We start from the raw sequence: 15852 nt of genomic DNA on the forward strand, positions 1-15852 counted from the left end.
CTAATACAACAAAGACAATAATTCCTATTGGGTTAGGCAAATAACAAAAATGTCCATACTCATGATGGAAAGAGATACTGAATTACATATCTGAGATTTTGGGAATTAACATTTTCAAAAAGAACACCCAATCTTTTACAACCCTTATGCCTTCCCATGTGTGGATAGAATCAATCTGTATTCCTGAGACTATAATCAATTCATAAACCCTCAATGTCTCTTACCAATTTATCTTAGTTCTAACAACAACAAAAGTCTTTTCAGTAGTTCCAATTTTGTGTGCCCATTGATGTGTTTCTTGATAGTGAAACACTTGACTGAATGTCATTAGGTCCAGGTATTCAGGGTATTGGTTAAAAAACCTCATGACTATACCATATATATTTGCAGAGCCATCTACCTCTAACTCCCTTGATATCATATTATTGAGCTGAATCTCTAAAGGAAAGTATGCAGTATATTTCAAGGGGATATTGCACATTATTAGAGATACAGGTGCTGGTATAGGATAAACACTAATGGAGGAGGAAAGGAGTGGAAGTTTTACATTCTTTCTGCCTATAAGATGATCCACAGATAAGAGAATTTTTTTTGTTTATGAGGATCTGTATTGGTGTGCTTGAATGTGAAGAAATATAACTGGGAGTGGGGAAAATGAACAGAATAAATTATGATGAAAATTAGTGATTTTAATATGTATTAAAGAGTTTTGTTTGTTTCTGTGTAACATCCTTTAGGACAGAAGTAGAAGGAATTTACAATGTTTCAGAAAGTTTCCATCACTATCACACACATTCACATGTTCTATTTATTCTTCTTTCAAGTAATGCAGATGAATATCATGTCATTTTAGAAATTTATCAGAAGTTCACATTGTTATGCATACATATATGTCAGAAATATCTTGATGCTCAAATTTTGAGATCATAATGATGGTGATTGTAGCAATGATGTAAAAACACAATAACTGATTCAATTTTTACATGACTTTATTTAAGAGCCATTTCTGTACATTTCAATTAAATGGAAATGTAAAATGAGTAAGAAAGAGATAAAAAGAACTAATATTCTATAATGTAGAGGTATCCTGGTAGATTTCTTAATGTATCATTGCTATATATGTTTTTCAAAAACGTTTTTATATTACCATATTAGAACAAAAATTCTGCCACTTTCAATCAATATTATATAATAATCACATTCAAAACAGGATGATTCAGTAATATTATGATAAATAAAAGTACATTACAAGTGTTTACACAATCTCCTTAACCATTTTAGCATTTGTACAGATATATATTCTTTTATTTTACAGAAAGTGATGCAGCAGGTATATATGTAGAGAATATTTTAGCAGTGTTTTTTTTTTAATTTATCTTCTTTTTGGGGAGGTGAAATACCCATGTCTTAGAATAACCCATTTAAATTTTTTGAAAATGTACAATTACTCACTTTTTAGTACATTTGCAATGTTGTGCCATGATCAGCCCTATGTAGTGTTAGACCGTTTTCATTACTTTAAAAGGAAGCCCCATAACCGTTAATTAGTGACACCTTAATGGCCTTTCCCTCCAGGACCTGGCAAAAGCTAACTTGCTTTCTGATTGAATGGTTATACCTATTCTGAACATTCCATGTAAGTGGAATCATACAACATGCACCCTTTTCTGTTGCCTTGTTTTTATATAACAACATGCTTGTTATGTAACAGCACGAATCAATACTTCATCCTTTTTATAGATGAATAATAATCTTGCAGTAATGCCTCAATTTGATCATCCATTCAGCAGCTGATAGATAATTTGGGTTCTTTCTATTTGGGGCTAATAATGCTATTATGAAAATTTATATAATTTTGGGGGGTGTTAAAGGATGTTTATATAAATTTTTTTAAAGATTTTATTTTTTATTTTTAGAGAGAGGGGAAAGGATGGAGAAAGAGAGGGGGAGAAACATCAATGCAAGAGAGAAATATTGATTGGTTGCTTTCTGCACATACTGCTACTAGTTACCAAACCCATGATGCAGGTGTGTACTCTGATCAGGAATTAAACCTGCCACCCTTTGCTTAGTGGGACAATGCCCAACCAACTGAGCCACAGGGGTCAGCTCTGTATACATGTTTTTGTTGTAGAACAAAACATTGTTTTGTTGCAGAATCTTATTTCTGTCAGGTTTGTAAATGTGTAATGTATGTTTTAATAGAACATAATATTTTCCTTATTACTTTCACAGATATCATTAAAATAAATTTAAAAGCTATAAAAAGTATATAGGTATATACTTTTACAAATATATATGTTTATATATAATATATTTATTTATATTTTAAATACATATATTTAAAATATTCACATATATAAATATATACAAATATATGTTTTAGGTATGTACTTATATAAATATATATGTTTATATATTTGATTACCATTAAAATAAAATAGACATTAAACCTAATTTTGATAAATTTTTGACTAGAGTATAAAAATTGTCATAAATTGTTGAAAAGTGTCAATACTCCTTTTCCCTTTATTAAAACATTTACTGGTAGATAACCAATTCTAAACTCTATGTGTTCATGAAACAGAAGCAATAGATAAATTAGAAAAATTATAGGTATCTATAATTTTAAAATAAGTAATTTTTTTCTGGGATTGCTGTGCTGGATTATGAGGAATATCTTTCATGAATATAAAATAGATATCCTATTTATATCCTTTCTGTTTTCTTTTTGTAGCTATATCTTTAATTACTAAAACTAACTTTCTTGTTACACATAATTTTAGGTCCTATTTTTAATACATTGTAAAACTCTCATTTAGAGATATGCACTTATACCAAAGTGATATCATATTAACCATAACTAAGTAAGAAATTTTCTGAAACAAATTTATAATTATTTAAAAACATCATAATTTAATTTTTCTTGCAAGGAAAATTATGCCATGGGTGTGGGCAGCTATATATTAAAATTGAACATTAACACATGAACACCATCACTTATAAAGTGCAACTTTGATATCATCTGTTGTCTAATCTCATTCTCAGACCCCATAGACAATAAGTTTACTTTATCGTTACACTGTCTTCAACCTTTAAAACCCACGGTCTTCCCTTCATATAACAGTGGGCCCTTGTGTTCTTCTCTAAAATGACTGAATGGTGGACACACAACTCAATATACAGATGATGTGTCATAGAATTCTATGCTTAAAACCTATATAATTTTATTAATCGATGTCATCCCAATAAATTTAATTTAAAAATAAATTTGTAAAAATAATCAAAACACGTTAAATGATTGAACTACAGTATTAACTAAGTCTCTCTAAAAATGAACAAAAAAGTTAGACTTTCATTCTGAGAAACAAGGAGAGACATGTAAAAAGCAAGAGTGTTCTGAACATAACTGAGAGCTCTTCTCCAGCTCTTCTCCCTGTTCTTCCTGTCATGAGGTGAGGTCCATATCTGGCTTCCACTACCATAGAACCAATGGTTCCTATTTGGTTAGGGAAATGACACAGATATTCATAATCTTGATGAAAGGTGAAACTGAATTGTAATCTGAGGATTGGGGAAATAAGCATTTTCTAACCACCACCACATGTCTATTTTCAAATATGATGAATGGACTCAAATCAGTATTTCTGGGAATATCATAAACTGTTCATATGCTGCATTCACAACATCTCTCCACTTCACCTTTATGACTAAAACTATCCTGTTAGTAGTCCCACCTTAGTATATTATTTAGAACCTTAGTTTCTGCGTAGCAAAAACAGTGGGCTAAAGGCAAACTGATTCAGGTGTTTAGAAACTTGGCCAAAAACATCATGATTCTACAATATATGTACATGCACAGTCCTCAACATCATATCCCATGATATTTGTACAGTTGAACTGGGTATTTAAGGAAACTGTGTGCTACTCTTCCAAAGAGATACTTCAAATCGTTGGAGACACAGGTGCTCGTGCAGCAATAAAGCTAACCCCTATGGGAGAAGGAAAAAGGATAAAATCTTTCCATTTTTACTGCTGTATAATGACACTTGAAATAAGTGAACTGTTTCATATGCGTATATCTATATGCATGTCAGCATGTATTTAATGGAAAGGAATTAAGATACATGCAAACTAATTTTAGTGAAAATGGGTGATTTCAATATTTATTGCAGAGTAATGTGTCTTTCTGTGTAAGGCCTTGTTGGACACATGGTGAGAACACTTACGTAGAGAACATTTCAGTCATTCACACATCCATCCATTTCTTCTTTTATTTGTGTGTTTTTCACGTCTCTAATTAAATAACAGTTTTGAGTACCTTAGTACTTCCCAAGTAAGGCTAGGGGCTATGAAAAAGGATCAAATAATAACCTTGGAAACTTTATGCCAGGTCAAAAAACCCGGAGACAAAGAGCCACATATTGAATTACTCCACTTGTATGAAATGTTAAGAATAGACAAATCCGTAGAATAGAAAGTGAATGTGTGGTTGCAAGGGGCTGGGGAAAGGGAGTGTCTGTTTAAAATGCATGGGTTATTTTTAAGGGGAATAATTAAAATGTTACAGAATCAGTGATGCCGGTTGCACAGCATTGTAAATGTACTAAAAATCACTAAAATGATTAAAATGGTCAAATTATGCTGCGACTTTTAACACAATTTTGTAAAATGCCATAAAGCTGTCTTACTGAGACTCAGCTGTTTTTTGATTAAGCACTTTCCTAATTGCTGCAGGCTTTTGATTAATATCAAGAGTTTCATGACAACATGAATGGACCTGGAAATTATTATGCTAAATGAAATAAGCCAGTCGGTGAAAGACAAACACCGTATGATCTCACTTATATGTGAAATCTAATGAATAAAATAAATTGACAAACAAAGTAGAAACAGATGCATGAATTCATGGAACAGACTGACAGCTGTCAGAGGGCAGGAAGAGAGAAGACTGTTCGAAAGAAGGTGAAGGGATTAGCCAGAGAACATAAGTGTATAACCCAGAAACACAGACCACAGTGTGGTGAGGTCAGAGGGAATGGGGGGATGGGGACTGGATGGGGATGGGCTAAGGGGGAAAAATGGGGACAACTCTAATAGTGTAAACAATAAAAATAGTTTATAAAAAGGATTTTAAAAAGTTATGAAAAATTTGATTATGCCATGTTTCCCCCCACTGCAGTTTATCCATTGCTTTTATTAAGCACAACTTTTTAGTATCCTTAGTTTGCAGTTTTCATTTATGTCACCCACTGTTTACTGGTTTTGTGTGAACCTAAGTATTCCTTTTTCTAGGATAAATGCTTGAAAGTGTGAGTACTAATGAGTGATAGTTCAGGTTCATGTCTTTTTAGAAACTGCCAAAATATTTTCCAGCATGGTTATACCACTTTATATTCCCATCAGTGATTCAGTTTCTCCATATACTTGCCAGAATTTCATGTTGTTACTAGATTCTATTTTATCCATAGTTGTGGTGGTGTAGTGATATTTTATTCTGATATCAACTTGCATTTGTATATGGCGAATGATGCTGAACACTTTTCATGTGTCTATTTGCCATTTGTATCTTCTTACCAGTAAATGTCTCTTCATAACTTTGGTCCATTTTGTAGTGGGATTTTTTTTTAAGTTTGTGTATGTCTTGTGAATATTTTTTGAGCTTTAAGTTTTACATTTAAGTTCATAATCTATTATTTGAGTTAATTTTTGTATAAAGTAAAAACAAGAGATTTAGGTCAAAAGTTTTTGTTTTGGTTTTGGTTTTGGTTTTGGTTTTTTGCTATGGATGCCCAACTATTTCAGCAGCCTTTTTTTTTTTTTTTTGGCTACATTTTCTCTATTGGATTGCTTTAGCATATTTGTCAAAATATGACTTGAGCATATTTGTGGGGGTCTATTTTTAGATTCTCTATTCTGTCCCCTTGATCTGTGTGCCTATCCTCTGCCAATACTACAGTATTAATTACTGTAACTATATAAGTCTTGAGATTGTGGAGAATGTTTCTTCATTTTATTATGTGGTTTTCTTGTTTTAGCTAATGTAGATCTTTCATTGTTCCAAATAAATTTTAAAATAATCTTGTCTGTGTCAACAAAAAAATCTTGCTGGAATTTTTATAAGAATTTCATTATATTTAAGTATCAGTTTGAGGAGAATTGATATCTGAACACTGTATATAGCTCCATTTGATTGGATTTTAAATTTTTTTCATGAGCAATGTATAGTTTTGTTAAATATAATAATATTAATATTATTATAATATACCATAATAATATATATTGTTAAAATATAATATATATGGTAACCATTATTCTACTTCCTATTTCTATGAATTTGACTACATTAAATACCTCATATAAGTGGAGTCATACAACATATGCCCTTCTGTGGCTGGCTTATTTTACTTAGCATAATCCTCACAGTGCATTCATGATGTAGCATATGACAGAATATCCTTACTTTTATGCTTGGACAATATTCCATTGTATGTATATACCACATTTATTTATCAATTCATCCATCCATTTAAGTTGCTTCCACATCTTGGATATTGTGAATGAGGCTACAATGAACATGGGAATACATACATCTCATTGAGATCCTGCTTTCAGTTCTTTTGGGTAAATACTCAGAAGTGGGATTGTTGGATCATATGGTAATTATACTTATAAATTTTTAAGGAACATCCCTACTGTTTTCTGTGGTGGATGCACACTTTTACATTTCCACTGACATGCACAAGGGCTCCAATATCTCCACATCCTTGTCAACAATTTGTTTGATTTTATAATTGTCATCCTAATAGGATATGAGGTGACATTTCTTTGTAATTTTAATTTTAATTTCCCTAAGGTGCTGTGACTGATCGAACACACCAAAATTGGTTTGTGAAGTTGCTTGGTACTATTGACATTTTAGCCAAATAGTTCTTTGCTGAGGATCTGTCTTATGCATTGGAAGATGTTTAGCAGCACTCGTGGCCTCCCCCAACTGCAAGCCAATGTACTCAAAATATCCAAATCAATAAAGTTATAGGTGAAAATGAAAAAAAAATTTAATTTCCCTGATAATTAGTGATGTGGAACATCTTTTCACATACCTGTTGGTCATTTGTAGGTCTTCCAGTAAAGTAGGAGTGAAGAAAAACATTTAAAATTTTTCTGAAGTGAAAAAAACAAAAATGTTTCAAGATATGGGTAATATAGGATTGAATTTGATATTCTTGATAGACAATGTTAGATAAGCCCAGAAAGAAGCCTATTAAATTTGTGAACATGGAAGTCACTAGTGAAATTGCCAAAAGCAATTTTAGGTGACGAATGGGAACACAGAAAGACTATTGAGAAACACATCATTGAACATGCTCCATTACCATGTTCAAAATAGTACTTCCCAAAATATTTTATTGGCTGCTGTCTAAAAAGGAACTCTTCTTTCTGCTGGAAATATTCCTTTCACATGCTACGGGATTTGGTATCTTTAGAACCTGAAAGGATCCTGTTAACACAGTCTCGTATCTGCTTGGTTTTTACCCCATAGACAACAGGATTCATAGTGGGAGGTAGGAGCAGATAAATATTAGCCACAATGATGTGGCAAGATGGAGGGACTGTATGGCCCCCAAAACGATGGGAAAAGAAGGAGAAAAAGGCTGGGCTGTAGGAGAAAACAATGGCACAGATGTGGGCAGTGCAAGTGCTGAAAGCCTTCTGCCGAGCGTCTGCTGAGGAGAGGCTGACCACTGCCCTTAGGATCATGGAGTAGGAGACTGTGATGCACAGGATGTCAAAACCTCCAATCAGGAGGGCAACCATCAGACCATAGATGGCATTGACCTTGATATTTCCACAAGATAATTTGGCTACAGACATGTGATCACAGTAGGTATGGGGTATTATATTGCCTCTGCAGTAGGGGAGGCGCTTGGTGAGGAAAGTGAAGGGAATGATGAGCAACACCCCTCTCAGGAAAGTAACAAGCCCAACCTTTGCAATGACAGGATTGGTAAGGATAGTTGAGTAGCGCAGAGGGTAACAGATGGCTACGTAACGGTCCAAGGCCATAAGCATGAGCACCCCAGACTCCATCCCTGTGAAGGTATGGATGAAGAACATCTGGACCAGGCATTCATCAAAGCTAATTTTCTTGAGATGAAACCAGAAGATGCAGAGGGCTTTAGGGATTGTACTAGAACACATGACAAGGTCTGTTAGGGAAAGCATGGCCAAGAAGTAGTACATGGGCTTATGCAGTGATGCTTCATAGCGGATGAGGTAGAGGAGTCCACAATTCCCTACTACAGCCACAACATACATGGAGCAGAATGGGAAGGAAATCCAGATGTGTATGTCTTCAAGTCCTGGGACTCCATTAAGAATAAATGAGGTTGGGTTCAGTTCTGTTTTATTCAGCATTAACATGATCATTTAGGCTTAGATTTTTTGTGGATTTTTTCTAGAGTAAGAAAAAGAGAAGAGAAAATGTAATTTATGGTTTCTATTTCCCTCTCACCTCATGATTTAAAATTTTATACTGCATTTTTAATGGTCAAATGACCATATTTTCTAAGTGCCAGGGAGTAGCTCTTTTGTTTATTTGTGGCTCATTTATTGATTAATTCTTGTGTTCATTCAACAAATTTTTGTCAGGCAGTCCAAGTTCACATCACAGACAATAATTTCACTTCAATCTTTATAAAAGCAAGATTCTGATCCTCATAGATTGATATTAAAGTGTAGTTCTGTTATGACTTCTGTAAAGGAATTCTTTTAGGATACCTTACCTAACTATTAATTACTATATGCATCTCCTTATTGATGTGGTCTTGAAGAAAAGTTCCTTGATCACCTGATCAATGACCCAACAAATATCATTACAATTTTATTCTTATTGTTAATTACTGGCTGATAATAATTTTGATTACTAAGGTACTATTCTAAGAATTTGTAAATATTAAATTATTTATTCTTCTATTGAGCTTGGGGTTTCACAATTCAGTAAAATGTTTGATTTAATCTTTTCAATTTTAAGAAACCTCACTTTATTATTATACCTCATGTAGATGCATTTATATAAATTCTTTTAAATTTCTATTCAGAAAAAACTTCTAGTAAAAACTGGAAGCAGCTAACAAATCATTTCTTTCATTCTGTCTTTTAAGAGATCTTCCTGATTTATCTTCAGGCCTTGCCCTCTAAAATCACCTTGTGTCTATGGAAAATACAAAAACAAACAAAGGATCAACCAAACAAACAAAAAAGAAGAATGATGTTATTATATCCTACTGGAGAGATTGATGTATTTTGTCTCAGTTATGCTAGTTTCTCCAGTAATATTTATCATTCAATAGGATGTTAAAATATTTAACGTTATAATGAAAATAATAATAATTTTTATTATTTTCTCACTTGTTTTTCTGATCTTTCAGATTTACATTTTTATAACTTTAACAATGGAATCTATTTTAATTGGATTTTAGTGGAAGTTAATATGAATACAATTTTATATTTTTATTTCTAACCACACATCAAACTTATTTCTCATCTAAGAGCAAAATTAATTAATTTCAAATTCCGTACTTACACCAAAACCTTATTTTCAAGTTAATCTAATTTGGGGGGTGAATAAATGGCATTAATCTTTTTATTTCTCAGGAATATTTTTTGAGTACCTACAACATGACAATATGGAAAATGAGACACATTTTCACCTTTTAAGGAACTCAGAGTTTAATGTAGAGATCAAGATGCATATAAATAATCACAATAAATTGAACAAGACCTATATGAGATGTGCAAGGCCCTAAATGAGCACTAGACTATTGACTATGTTGAAGACAAAATGTTTGATACTTATTTTAAAGGAAGAAAATTGTGAAGAGACATATTTGTGAAAGGGTTTTCAGAAAGAAAAATAGGATGTAGAATAAAATGTAGAAATCAAAACTGTCAAGTCTGTGAGAATTCACTGGTGTGAAGGAAAGTGGTAAGCTAGACATTTGGCCAGGAGCTAAAGCATAAAATATCTTGTGATTATCAAATAATAGGAAATATCTTGGTTATGGAGAATAAATAATAAATAATTCACAAGAATCCAGAGGGTCATGAATTAACTCAATGGTGCCTAAAAAACTTGTTAGGCATTGAAGAAGTCAGAATCCTTTTTCTACCCATCCCTCAAGAAAATACCCTCCACCCATACTTCCCAACCCCTTCAGTGAGGATAAGAGAAGGAAGGGAAAAAATACTGAGTTATTGTAGTCTCTTCCCAACAGATAGCAAAATAAAAATTAAAAATTAATGAGAGATTTAGGCTGATTAGAAGGGCAGACAAATCTTTAGATAGTACAAGGAATTTATGTAAGCTTTCTACTCAGTAGAATTCTAGAAAGAAAATCTGTAACCAAATTTGCCAAATAACCCAATTGGCTTCATTAAACATCTTCCCAATAACCTATAGTTACCAGAAAGAGAAAATGGAGTATCTGATTTTCCATAGAGGTATTGTGAAGTAATTGTGATAGAGAAATTCCACCAGTTTGTTAGGACACCTGGATTCCAGAACTAATTTTTGTAATTCATTTAACTCACTGAGCCTTTTTTGACCTCTCATATCCTCTAAGACCAGGAGTTCAAGAAGAGTGGTAACTTAGTGAAATATATGGATTTTAACCTCATTTTCCAATTCATAAGGATATGCATGTGGAAAACTTTATTACTTCCTAAAAAAGAATATTGCTCATCCTTTTAATTATGGATGAAAATGCTTTTGAAGAAATACAAAGTCCAGAAATCAAATACTGAAACATATGTTAAGCCATCTAACTTGTGACAAAGGAAACACTACAGATTCTGGAGAAAAAAATGTTATTTTCAACATGTATTACTAGGCCGTGGCTGGTATGGCTCAGTGGATTGAGTGCTGGCCTGCGAACCAAAGGGTGGCTGGTTTGATTCCCAGTCAAGGCACATGCCTGGGTTGTGGGCCAGGTCCCCAGTTGTGGGTACACAAGAGGCAACCACACATTGATGTTTCTCTCTTTCTTTTTCTCCCTCACTTCCCCTCTCTCTAAAAATAAGTAAATAATTTTAAAAAATAAGTATTACTGGGTTAATGAACATACATAGAAAAAAACACATTTTGTTCCCAAATCACATCATATACAAAAGCAATTTTAGAAAAATATTAGAACTAAAGGTAAAGTACAAAAACAAACATCTTCTTTGCTATCTGGAGTTGGCAACTATTTGAAAACAAAACACACAACAAAGCCACCCATAAAAAATGACAGATTAAATTAAGTTAAAATTACAATTTTGTATATTCTCACCCTGAGCAGCGATTCTGGCATGCTTACAAAAATTAACGTCACAGAAAGCATTTGAGTGCCACTAAATGAATTGTGTTCCATCAGAGGAAATAATCATTCTACACTTCATTAATAAAATTGACTATTTTAAAATCATGACCTAACAGGAAATATAGTCAAAAGGAAATTCTACACCATAAAGTGACACCAAGACAGCTCAGATTTTTCAAAAGGTAACAATTTGGAAATAGGTAGGAAACACAGGTTGAACATAATAGTAAACATGCTCTTCAAGGGTCTCTCTTCACGTCATCAGTTTAATGAAATTATTGGTATTAAGGACAGTGTGTCCTTAATATTTGCATCCCCAGTGTCTGGCAAATCATTTGGCACATATCAGATACTCAAAAAATGAATAAATAAATAGATGGACAAATGAATGAATAAAGAAAGAAATGAGTAACATTTTATATTTTACTTTTAGAATTATTGAATTATAATCTAAATGATATGTTCAGATGCATAAAAGAAACTGCTATGAGGAAAATAATACAGAATGTCTTTCTCAAGTTTACCAGAAAAGATAAATAAATAAAGCATTTCTGTCATAAAGTAGGGAAACAAAGAAAATACAAAAAAGGTAGAAAAAGTAAGATGACAAAAGTTGAATACATACCTTGATTTTAGCAATAAATACAAATTACTGAAACTATCTATTAATTTGAACATAATTCTGAATAAGTTTTAGAAATTATATATACATTACAAAAGAGTATATCAGAATGAAGAGTATATCAGAATGAAAAGTATACAGAAAGGTTTAAGAATGTATATACATACACATGCTTTAGGTAAACAGATACCAAAGAATTAGGGAGGCTATATTCATAGTAGAAAAAGAGAATTCAAAGCAAAATACTTTGGGGAAAGAGAATACTTGGTGGTGTGCAGTTTAAGCTAATTGCAACAAATTTGTTTCATTCTAAGGTTTGATAAGGTTTCTTTACAACCCAAATCATGAAAAACACCTAAATTCATTTTCTCACTTGAATAATACAGGCAGAAAGTCCTAAAATGAGAACTCAAATTTACACTTAAAGCACAAGGCAGCTTATTAAACTGACTTTAAATTTCCTACTTATGATAAGCAGTTTATTTGTAAATTAAAGTTTAACTTTGGAATTTCAAGGAGTGTATTAATACCCATTTTGTATAAAAACATATGTGCTCTTCACAATATCAAAAACACTTTTTCTTGAAGATCAAGGTTGCTGACAAGATTCTGTCTTTAGAGTTCATAAATTCATAATTCATACTGATAGTCAATATTATATTTTCTAGTTTTATTATATACATATAATGAAGATATTTATATATAAGTTTAAAACTATATGTATGTATATGACATACATATATGAACATATCATATACAACTACATTTGTAATTAAAAGATTTATAATTTTTTTCAATAATTTATAATGATTTAACATAAACTGGTCAATCAAATCAATATTCTTTTCTCCCTCTATCCCACTTTAATACATTGAACTGTCTCTCTTAACAGTCTCTCTTACTTTGTCTATACATTGTATTATAAATTGCAGGGCCCAACGTCATATTGTAGCTTTTGGAGTTAGGGTCTCACAACAAGAATAGACAATATAGGCTCAGTGTCTTAATAATTTCTGCCCATAAAGAAAGACTACTTAATTTGGAGAAAAAGATACTATGTTTTTATCCAAGTATGTCTCCTGAGTCTGTTTCATTTTAATTATATATCCATGTATAAAAAACAAGTAGTGAAAATAAGGCAAGCATAAGTACCACTAATTGAAAATTGAAAATATTTATTTGGGATTGTATATGCACTTTCTGAAGGATGTATTTTTTCATATTAGATAAATATTCTATTTTTACTTCTCAATTTTCTTTTTATAGTTATAGATTTAGTCATAAAAGTTGGCTTTATGCTTACATAAAAATTTAGGTCCCTTCCTCCATAAATTTGAAAAGCTTTCCAAGATCTAAGTTAAAGATCTAAATATTAAATACAAATTTAAGCAGTTTTATTTTTCAAAGCAAATTTAAAATAATTTTGATACATCAGAATTTAACTTCTTCTGTAAAAAAATGTGACTTATACCATGCTGGCATGTAGACAGGGTTACTGGAATAGTAATATTTACTAACACATGACTATCACCACTTATGAAATACAACTTTGATATCCCCTGTAGATCTTCATTCTTAAACCCTATGGGTAAAAATCTTGTTTTTTTATAAAACCATCTCTGACCATTTAGGACCATGTTCTTCTTTTCATATGAGGGTTTTTGCTTTATGTAGTTTTTGCTACCCAAAATAAATGAAACAAATTCATAGTTCAGAGGAAAAAATCAAGAGAAACTTGACTATAATGTTGAGGAATAAGGCTGGGATAGGTAAGAAGCAAGAGTAATCTGAAGATTAGTCTCGTGGTCAAGAACAATTTTCTAGCCTCCTATTTTTCCTTATCATTGAAGCGATTCACCCCTGACTTCCACCACTACTGAAATAAAGATTCCTGTTTGGATAGAGAATAACACAGACAGTCATGATCAGTCATGACATCTGACTGCATTTTATTTCCATATTTTGGAAAACACACACTTTCCAGGAATACTCAATTTCACACAGCACTTTCTGCCTTCAAATTGTGTGAATGAAATCAAAGATTCATAGCTGAAAAAAATACTAAGTTGTTCATATATATCCAAATCCCCTCTTCACTTTATCTTAACTGCCTACGAAAAAGAAATCCTGCGACTATCCTCTAATTGTATGTCTTAAATACCTTAGTTTCTGGATAGCAAAATAATAAGCTGAATACAATCTCATCCAAATGTTGAAGATCTTGTTTATAAAAGTCACAATTCTAGAATGAATGTGCATGTGTAGTCACCAAACTCAAACTTCCTTTGTTCTGTACTATTGAACTGACCTTTTAAATGAAAACATACATTATGTGTCCCAAAGGGATATTTCTAAGTATTATGGACACAGGTGTTCATGTGGGAATCAAGCTAACCTCTACGGGAAGTAGAAAAACAGCAAGAAATTTAAATTTTTAGTGCTCAACTATACACATAAGTGTGAATAAACACTTGTATGCATGTTTATGTGTTAGCATGTCTGTTTGAGAAGGTCCAGAATGAAAATGAACACAGTTATTTGTAATAAACTATGATTTACTATTTACCACAAATGTATATTTCTTTATTTGCCCACTGCTCTGTAAGAAATAGACAAAAAATATTCAAATAGAGAATTTTTTAAATTCATAAACTGATTCATCTTTTCATTTTTTAAAAATTTGTGTTGTGTCATCTCTCCATTTAATTAATATTTATTGAGAGTTTTCTACTCTCCAAGGTAGGCTAGAAAATACATAAACATAAAGCTTTTCCCTTGAAAAGCTTTCTTTCAAGGGAAGAAAAAGATGAATAGTATGGTGGTCTAGAAAAGCAAATTATCAAAAGTTTAGGTTTATTACACTTACTTAAGTTAGAAAAATAGTTACATGAATATATAAACATTAAAATAATGATTATCATGATAACAATAATTTTTAAAGTAACTGATTCTAATTTTTTATCTATTTAAAATAGTTGAAAGCAATGCCATCATGTATTAGGAGATATAGAAAGGTATTTTATATTTTAAAAATATATCTTGGTTTATTTTTTACATTTTTTTTGTTCAAGTACAGTTGCCTCCATTTTCACCCCACCATAGCCCTCTATCCCACTCATCTCTGCCTCCTACCCTAGAACCTCCCCTTTTGGTTTTGTCCATGTGTCTTTTATACATGTTCCTTGATGACCTGTTCCCTATTTTCCCCCATTATCCCTCTCCCCACCTCCCTCTGGTTACTGTCTGTTTACTCTATATTTCAATGTCTCTGGTTATATTTTGCTTGCTTGTTTATTTTGTTGATTAGGTCTCTTTTATAAGTGAAATCACATGGCATTTATCTTTCACTGTCTGGCTTATTTCACTCAGCATATTGCTGTCCAGTTCCATCCATGCTGCCATGAAGAGTAGGAGCTCCTTCTTTCTTTCTGCTGTGTAGAATTCCATCATGTAGATGTACCATAGTTTTTTGATCCATTCATTTACTGATGGGCACTTAGGTTACTTCCAGGACTTGGCTATCGTAAATTGTGCTGCTATGAACACTGGAGTGCATAGGTTTTTTTGGATTAGTGTTTCAGGGGTCTTAGGGTATAATCCCAGCAGTGGAATTGCCAGGTCAAAAGGTAGTTCTATTTTTAGTTTTCTGAGGAAATTCCATCCTTTTTTCCATAGTGGCTTCACCAGTCTGCATTCCCACCAACAGTGCATTAGGGTTCCCTTTTCTTCACAGCCTCTCCAACATTTGTTGTTTGTTGATTTGTTTATGATGGACATTCTGACCAATTGAAGTGGTATCTTGCTGTCATTTTAATTTGCATCTCTTTGATGGCTAATGATGCTGAGCATCTTTTCATATGCCTCTGG

At 32.3% G+C, this 15852-nt stretch overlaps 1 protein-coding gene across 1 annotated transcript; it reads right to left on the reverse strand.

The window, feature by feature from the left end:
• Positions 1-6766: 6766 nt before the first annotated feature.
• Positions 6767-14235, reverse strand: LOC112317639 (olfactory receptor 52N4). The gene is made up of 2 exons (XM_024574718.3): positions 14147-14235; positions 6767-8458 (listed from the first exon to the last, which is right to left on the reverse strand). The coding sequence occupies exon 2, from the start codon at positions 8428-8430 to the stop codon at positions 7459-7461; it is 972 nt and encodes a 323-aa protein (XP_024430486.1). The 5' UTR covers positions 8431-8458; positions 14147-14235; the 3' UTR covers positions 6767-7458.
• Positions 14236-15852: the final 1617 nt, after the last annotated feature.

Source organism: Desmodus rotundus, chromosome 5, assembly GCF_022682495.2.
Source record: "Desmodus rotundus isolate HL8 chromosome 5, HLdesRot8A.1, whole genome shotgun sequence".
Taxonomy (NCBI): Eukaryota; Metazoa; Chordata; class Mammalia; order Chiroptera; family Phyllostomidae; genus Desmodus; species Desmodus rotundus.

Bases quoted from the DNA above. Each gene is read 5' to 3' on its own strand.
- LOC112317639 (XM_024574718.3), bottom strand. From the start codon at position 8,430: ATGATCATGTTAATGCTGAATAAAACAGAACTGAACCCAACCTCATTT.